At 39.0% G+C, this 8,484-nt stretch overlaps 3 protein-coding genes across 6 annotated transcripts in view; 2 read left to right on the top strand and 1 right to left on the bottom strand.

The window, feature by feature from the left end:
- clstn1 (calsyntenin 1) overlaps positions 1-3,858 on the top strand; it is a 38,189-nt gene extending 34,331 nt beyond the window's left edge. For all 3 annotated transcript variants that reach the window (XM_046055466.1, XM_046055464.1, XM_046055465.1), the window contains one exon: positions 527-3,858. In XM_046055466.1, coding sequence (XP_045911422.1) covers positions 527-721 — 195 coding nt within the window. In that variant the 3' untranslated portion in view covers positions 722-3,858. The remainder of the gene's footprint in view (positions 1-526) is intronic.
- A 135-nt stretch (positions 3,859-3,993) lies between these two features.
- Positions 3,994-8,163, bottom strand: lzic (leucine zipper and CTNNBIP1 domain containing). Of its 2 annotated transcripts, none has more exons than XM_046055469.1 (7): positions 8,029-8,163; positions 7,015-7,140; positions 6,703-6,838; positions 6,454-6,552; positions 6,220-6,315; positions 5,867-5,948; positions 3,994-5,771 (listed from the first exon to the last, which is right to left on the bottom strand). In XM_046055469.1, the coding sequence occupies exons 2-7, from the start codon at positions 7,113-7,115 to the stop codon at positions 5,716-5,718; spliced, it is 570 nt and encodes a 189-aa protein (XP_045911425.1). In that variant the 5' UTR covers positions 7,116-7,140; positions 8,029-8,163; the 3' UTR covers positions 3,994-5,715. The 2 variants fall into 2 exon arrangements, with proteins under 2 accessions (XP_045911425.1, XP_045911424.1); XM_046055468.1 differs by lacking the exon at positions 8,029-8,163 and adding an exon at positions 7,451-7,679.
- nmnat1 (nicotinamide nucleotide adenylyltransferase 1) overlaps positions 7,593-8,484 on the top strand; it is a 9,118-nt gene continuing 8,226 nt past the window's right edge. Inside the window, exons 1-2 of the mRNA XM_046055641.1 lie at positions 7,593-7,775; positions 8,065-8,204. Of these exons, the coding sequence (XP_045911597.1) occupies positions 8,090-8,204 (115 nt within the window). The 5' untranslated portion in view covers positions 7,593-7,775; positions 8,065-8,089. The remainder of the gene's footprint in view (positions 7,776-8,064; positions 8,205-8,484) is intronic.

Raw genomic sequence — 8,484 nt, forward strand, 5'->3', positions numbered from 1 at the left:
CAAACATCGAACTAAGAAATTAACTGTGTTCCACTGTTTTGCATTCAGTAAGACCAAACTTATGTTTGCTTTATAATATTTATGGCACTTCATGCCTTTAATAGCCAGCTGATGGTAGAGAGATGACAGGAAATAAGGAGGGGAGAGAGAGAGAGAGAAGGGGAATGACACACCTTAAATCAAACTTATGTTTGAAACAAAAACATTATTAAAGCTCAAAATGCAACTACACTGTCAGAAAAATGCTTCTAAACTTTAGACTTCATGCGGTATTTTATTCCCAGTACAGGCTTCACTTGTTTGAATAAAATAATTATGTTCAGTTCGCAATCAAAGAAACATTTGCTAAGCTATTTGAAGCTGTTAAGATGTTTGTGTTAATACCTAATACAAAGTTAGGATTGGTTTTAAAACTGATGAAGCTATAACACATGAAGGAACAGTTCATTCTCTAAATGTACAGTATACATCCTTGTCTCAAAAAGTGACTCTTCACAAACAGCCCCTCCCTCTGTCTCTAATGCAGACGTACGAGGACCAGCACAGCAGCGAGGAGGAGGAGGAAGAGGAGGAGGAGAGCGAGGACGGAGAGGAGGAAGACGACATCACGAGCGCTGAGTCCGAGAGCAGTGAAGATGAGGAGGGCGGGGAGCCGGAGGACCAGCAGGGGGCCAGCAGACAGCAGCAGCTGGAGTGGGACGACTCCACCCTCACCTACTAGAATGACACGCTCCCCCAACGCGCACGTTTAACACTCAACACTAGCTCTCACACACACACACACACCACCAACACGCTCACTGCTCGGCACACACTCCCACCCACTACAGTTTCATGTCCAAGGAGCCATGATTTTAAAAAAAATGAGAAAAAGAAAAGAAACCTTCCCTTGAGCGTATATATGGTCAAGGCTTTCCTGTTGTTATCTTAGTGGTGGTACTCTGTGTAGTGTAGTCATCACCGGATTGCTGATTTTTACTGTTTATTTTTTTATTTATTATATTTTAAGTCCCAGGAAAACTTGGCCTACATTTGTTTTGAACTGTGTGAGGAAGCCAACCCTGCACTTTTTGATTTCTCTCAGACGTAAGGCTTTTCAAATGGAGAATTCTTTTTCCTAATGTATATTCTTTGCTTAATACTTTTAAAATTTAATTGCCGCTAAACTCACGTGTAGCTTTGACTTGAGTTTTCTTGACTTGTAGTCCACAGTGAAACGAAATGATGCTTTTAACAAGTAGATCGCATTTACTTTGTTTTTTTCCACCTTTTTTTTCTCTTCTTTTAGTGCATGAGGATATTTGACTCATATGTGTAGAGAAATAAATTGCTTTTTAAAGATTTTGTAAATATAAAGAAACCATGTAATTAGTCGATGTGTTAGTAAAGGCCTACTCAATGGGGTCCAATATCTAAAATGACGCAGTACGTAATGTAGAATATTTGTGTCACAGAGGCTGTAGCATGTCGCTAAATTTCTGCAAAAGCTGTTCCATCTTGCTTGTACAAAAATGTCTACTTCACGATCAGAAACCCAGGACTGTTCAGCGGAGGTTTCCATGACAAAGTGGTGTCCATTTTGTCTTTTTTTTTTTTTTTTTTTTTTTGCTAAGAGGAAAATAATTTCTTTTGCTTTCTTGTAGGCAGGACTGGTGGATGGTTTCAGCTTCATACATGCTTTGCTTTGCTTGCACAGGTGGCAGTGCTCTTCTCCAGGCGTCAGTGTGTTTCATTCCCAATAGATCTCACTGTTGTACAGAAGGGATTTTCTTTTTGTTTTCCTAATCATACTCAGAGAAATGCTAATGTACAAATTGACATTTTGCGTGGAACGGCGCAGGCCTGCAGATACTGTAGTGCTGTTGATCTTGAAATATGGGTACCAACATTTCTGCCAGTGTATTTGGACAAGTAGAGACTTCCTCAGCAGCTTTTAAAGCCTTTTTCATCCGTAACCCAGTCTTGCTGTGCTGACAGAAGTAGGATGGAAAAAGCCCTTCAAACTACTGAAAGAGCAGAATTCTGACAGAGCTTTAGTGGAGCCTGCTTAAATAGTGCAGTTACTGGCATTGTTTTGGGGGAGAGAAGTAAAATGAAAGTACTTTTCAGGGTTGCTTTGTTGCAAGTTCCCTTTCCTTCTGCACGGGTATTTAACCTGAAATAATAAAACACGAATTACACCTGAGGGTATAACTGCATAGTTTACAATAGGAAAACATTTAAAAAGAATTAGATAGATTTCTTATTTGAATCTTAAAATTAAATTTTTTTTGCAGTAGACCACTAGATTTTATTGTACATGGAACTGTACTCTAGAGTTGTATTAAGATATTTGTTTACATTTGGTAAACTTCTTTTCCTTCTGGTATTGGCATAGAGCTTATACTATTGATTGGGAAAATGTGTCCAACCTCTATCTCCCCCTCAGACGCTGTCGTCCATCACTGTTGTATATATCTTTCACAAAACCTGACACAAACGTACCGTCACACTTAACTACTTAGTGTTTGTCTCATGTTTTTGGGTACCTAGTAAAAATGTAAACATTTCCCAAACTTGCGTTAATTAAAGCATGAACAGAATGTGGCATTATCAGGATTGGAAATGTTGGCGTTGCGTGCGTGTCTCTATTCAGAGGCCAAAACTGAATTCAGAAACACATTCAAGGCTCTTTTTTGGAGACAGTTTCCAGGCAACTTTCGAGGGTTCGAGTCGCACCATCGTGTTTCTTAGGTTCAGTTAATTTATAATTTTTAAAGGTGTGTGGCGGAAATGTAGTGAACAGTCTCCCCTCCACGGTGACTTGGGACTCGTAATAAAAGGTTGCCAGGTCTGAGCCGGCTGAGATGGGAGTGCCTTTTTCCGATCATAGCGCAATTAGCAGGTCTAACAAAAACACTCATCCGTGCTCTTTTTATTTGTGGCAATTTTTTTTTAATGCTAGATTTCTTAAAGAGCTGGGGATTACATTTCCCTTCAGTTTGTTGTAACGATAGTCCACTGCTAGTTTTATTAAAAGTGAAAAATGTTTTACATAGATGTCATGTGTCCATGTCGATGTGTAGAGGAAGTAGATCCATATTGTATCTTATATAGATATTGTACTAAATCATTGACGGAATCCACCTTTAAAAAGATGTACAGTACATTATGAAATTCCTTTGACAGCATACATGGGTATACTGTTAACTGACCTATTTGTGTATAGTGGATGGTAATTTTGAACGGCGTCCTATTGCCTGAATTGTTGAGAAATGATTTTGAGGGCAGCATGAATTTCACACGAACCAGAGTATAAGCCTGTCGAAATTCTCAGTTTCATTATGTCAAACACTTCATGTCCACATTTCATCTGCAATTTTAAAAGTTACAATAACCGTGGGTCACTGATATGTGCACAATGACTCCCGCCATCTCCAGTTTTCTGGGTTTGATGTTTTCTGATCAGCCCCTGAGCTAAGTGTAAGTTGGTTGAATTGAATGTCACTGCCTAACAAACTGAAATGCAGCCATACTGTATTAACACTAAGATGTAAGGGGAATTTACTTTGCATGAACCACAAGTTTGTGCACGTTCCATGTGGGGTTGTGAGACTGGAGTGAGAAAGGAGACGTGATAGACTACTGATTCTCAGATTGTCCGTTTCACACGTCCAGATATTGTTTTTCTTTTTCAGTTTGTTTTCTTTTTAAATCTTTGCTCAAAATGGAAGGTGACGATGTTTTCAGAACGGTTGGATGCTTCCTTTGTGCTTGTTGGAGCTGCTCTCACTTTTCTACCAATTGGAAGGCAAATTGTAGTGAAGTTGATGCTTGCTCGTAAACAAAATAAAGGATGATGAGATGGGGTATAACTTATGTCTACTCATGTTTTTCTTCATCACCCACAAGTGAATCACTCTTAAATGTTGAGCATTAGTGCCCTCTTGTGGTGAAAATACAATCCTCAGATGCTGTAATGTAAAAGGTGAACCATGAATCAATGAAGATAAACACCATTGATTTTTCTTTTAATACTCACATTCAGAAGAAACAATGCTTCAAATTATGATTGATGCTGTAAACACATTGTTAAGCTGTAAATAAGTTCAAGTAGTCAAACTTAAAAATGGAATATAATGCAATATTAAACTCGATTACTGCTAATATAGAACCACAGTTGTCAACCGAAGCAGTTTGAAATACTTGATAACCAATGAATATATATAGGTGGTGGACAAAATAATGGAAACATGCGTGCTAAACATATACTTTTTTTCAGGATGATCCTCCTAGTTATTTCAGAGAAAGGAGGTGAACATCTAGTTCATATTCTGCCATCCAGTATGTTCACTTAACACAGCTCCATCACTCTTATGTCAACAGTTTATTTCATCCTGTTCATCTTTTTTTGTTTGTAATCCTGGGGGGTTTAATGGTATGAGGACACCATGAACAACAGCACTAGCTGCATCTGGTACTGTTAAGTGACCTCATGTTACACGACTTGTTAAACGTCCACACAGACTGTAAATCAACCTGAATCACTCTCGTGAGATGGCTGTGGAAACCTCCACAATGTTTAACAGATGGCAACTAATCCATCCAGCAGATTTCTAATCACATTGTAGGCAAACTGGTCAAATACGCATCTGATCACATTTATTCAGTCCAGATTGGTGCTCATTTCACCTTTATCTTAACGCTTTATTTGCCCTGGATAAATGCAGTTTCTTCGCCAGACTTACTAGTATTACTGCACTTGTAGTGTAATTTAGTTCCTTCAAAGTTCTCTTTTGCATAGTATTTCTGTTATTTTGTCCAAATCCCTGTAGACAGCACAGTTTAGTTAAAATAAATTTACATCTTGAATATTTGCAGCACTCGTACAGGAAATCAACATTTTAAAAACAACAAAGCTAAATTTTCAGGTTTTAAGACAGACACAGCAACCCAAGAAGAAATACAGCACAAACCACAACACAATATTTCTCTTGAACTGCTATGACTATCCTTCACATTCATGTCTTTATATTTAACAAACCACATGTTCGTACCAATAATACACCCATCAGGTAGACTCGAGCGGTGTCAGTTTTTAAAAAGGCATACCAGGGTGGTTAGAAACCCCAAAGGTACGATTTTCAATACCGTCAAAAATACACACGCCCCCTCTTTCTACTAAACTGATCCAAAGATGCTGTATTGAGGCGATGTAGGCTATCGTAGGTCAGTGTCTACCAGTGGAACAAGCAGCTGAGCTGAGAAATTTCCACTGCGTGGTGCGGCTCGACACCACATGCTTTTGGTACAGTTACCCTTTTCTACTGCTTCTACTTCTTTTTCCACTGCAGAGAGTACTTTACGTACTTTTTAAAAATCTGGGTCAGTGAATAAAAAAAATAAATAAATTGCTATCCCTGTTGATGGTAGCTTGGCTATTTAAAAAATGCCAGGATTGTGCAGAATGTCCCAAGTCTATTCTCTTGCCCACAAATACCCTCGTATAACGTATACCCCAGTGAAATGTCAGGAAGGTATGTAAAACTAGATACCACGCAAGCCTACCATCAGGACAAATGATAGACATTTACAAAATTTGAGGGGTATGAAACAATACTGTTAAAAAAAGTTTTAGCATCAACAGCAACGCCTAGGGGTGCACTGATTGTTTACAAAATGGCACTTTTCTTTCTTGGTATTAAAGGCAGAGCGTTAAAATCAACATTTTGTTCACTATGCCTTGGTTTTAACGCCAGAGCTCGCTAAAGCCATAATTTTGTCTTCGGAGCCTGAAAGGGAAGGAAAAAAACAAGATAAATATGAATGTTCTGTCCAATAACTTGTATGTTTAAACATTTCAGTGAAATCACGCGTTTATTCTCACCTAAATTTGCGGTCACTTTTTCAAACTGGCTCAGAGTAGCTGTAGCATTTTCAGTGAGGAAAGTCTCATCCTCCGAAGTGAGCTGCGTGATCAGCCGGAAACAAAAATAAGTCATGCATTGTTAATTCAGGCTTTGATCAGGCAATTAAAACATGTTTAAAATGGTACAGCTCCTTCTGAAGTGAGATTTAGGCCTGCTGTAGCAACAGATCTGTCAGCCTAGTGACAGCCACATGACTAAAATAAGTCAGCGCAGCTTCAAGAGTGTATGTGGACTCATGAGCGCAAGCTGAATATGAATCATATATGACCCCGTGGAAAAATATCACATCTCTGCTGCGAGCGTTCCTCACCTTCTCTCCAAGTTTTCTCAAGGCTGTGAGGATTTCCATTTTCTGCTGCGTGTACACATCCCGTGACAGTTTCCCCACCATGACATCTCGGTCCATCTGCGCAGAATGTCACACACTAGCTTTACACACTTTTCAGACCAAGCAACACACAGAAAAACACTAAGGAGTGACTGAGCAGTTGGAAGTTAAACATATACTTCACAACCATCATATCCATGACATTGTAGTGCAAACCTCTGCTAGTCTGGTTCTCAGCTGTCCTGGTTGCTTCTTAGCAAAAAGTCGGATCACCTCTGGGGTTTTGAATGCTTGGCTAATGGCAGCCTGGATTGCCTGATAAAGACAGAAACATTGGACAAATTGTAACATTACACAACTCACTGTTTATACGGAATCATTTAAAGTTACTTTTTCACTTTATAGGACCTCTTTAAGGCACCCTTAACACAAAGTAGTTCCACATTTTCCACTGACTGTCCATACCAGCTGCATTCCACTGAGTTCATCCACGAGTGTCATGTCTCCTGTCATGATCTTCTTCAGGGAGTCATTGAATTCACTCAGCTGTTCCAAGGTTTCCTTTTTTGTCTCCTCATATTCCTCCTCATCCAGTTCTTCTCTGGAATGAACAAAGAAAGGATGAGAAACTATCAGATACAGGAAGAAAATATATATATTTTATACAATAATGTAAGTACTTTCTAGCATTTACTAGATTGTTTGTCAGCTTTAACTGTGAAATTAGCTCATTCAGTAAAGAGCCTCTACACATTAATGAATGTCTCTATAGTGCACCTGCATTCCTCCAGGTCCTGAAGCTGCTGCATCAGTCTGTCAAGTTGCTCCTCCATATTTTGTCTCAGTTTTCCGGTTTCTGATTTCCCGCGAGAAGCCATCCTTTGCTAAAATCGTATTTCCACCCTATGGAGAACGCAAAACATAACAAGCCAGTCAACAGAAATGAAACTTATTCGGTATTATTACCTAAATACAACACATAACTTAACGCCAACCTAGCATGCTATTTGTACTGCATCAGAATGTCGCAGCTGGAGCTAACACTACAACCTACAACAAAACCAAACATTTATCGAGACACAAACTACACTGACAAACATGATTCATCCATTTGCTGGAAGCTCAAATCGTGCTATAACGTTAGAGGTAAACAGTGAAGTTTAGCGTTGGTTAGCTGAATAGCTAGCTAGCATGCAAAAGGAAAACATCTCACCGGGACTCTCTTTGTAAACAGTTGTAAATCAGTCGTGCGATACGCTAGATAGTTGCATCAGCTTGACGAGGGTTCAACAAAAATTAACTGAATCGTTAGATTGTTATTCCTCGAAAAACTACGTTCAACTACGGTTAAAAATGATTCATTGTTTGTCGAAGCGTTCGTAGTTTGTTGATTTGTGATTGTGAACGTAGCTCACGGTGTGGGTGCGGCTCTCTTCGTCTTCCTCGTCGAGTCCGTCCAATCACATTTCTTGATGTTTACGCCCATACAGGAAGCAGGGGACACATTACAGAGCAGCTGGTCGCTCCTGTTTCTGCTGGTACTACAATGACTATTTTCATTATTTACGCCTCCTCTCAGCTTTGAGTTCATGTTTTGTCTGCTTGAGCATCCTGTACGTTCATGGCGCAAGCTCGCGTTGACTGGTTACAGACAAAGCTAAGTTAACAGTCGCTACTGGTTGACAGCGCTAATCTTAAATTAAGCTAACAAAACATACAACATTAGTTAGTTGACCCCAGAGGTACGAGAGCCAGAGGGATTTTTGACATATGATCCTCCAACATAATTACCAGTGTTTGTTTTGTTCCTCATATTTGCTGTTTTAGTGCGAACCCTGCCCCAGTTTGAGACATGGAGGGTCAAAATGAAACCAAAGTGGTCCTGCTGGCCTGCGGGTCATTCAATCCAATCACCAACATGCACCTGAGGATGTTTGAACTGGCTCGAGACTATCTGGAAGACACAGGTTTTAAGCTTCTGCTTCTCTTCTTTTCTCGTGCATGATTCGAGTAAATATAGCAGTCAATGTAAAACTAATCATATTCATCCATTCATCATTACATGCTCAGTTTATTAAATGTAAAAAGTACATCATTATTAAAATGTGTAATTTGTATCAAAAGTAAAAGTATTATGCAGCAGAGTTTTGTCAACATATATATATATATATATATATATATATATATACACTGTTCAAAAAAAGCAGTGAAAAAAAAAATATATATATATATATATATATATATGAT

This window comes from Micropterus dolomieu, linkage group LG08 (genome assembly GCF_021292245.1).
Source record: "Micropterus dolomieu isolate WLL.071019.BEF.003 ecotype Adirondacks linkage group LG08, ASM2129224v1, whole genome shotgun sequence".
Lineage (NCBI taxonomy): Eukaryota > Metazoa > Chordata > Actinopteri > Centrarchiformes > Centrarchidae > Micropterus > Micropterus dolomieu.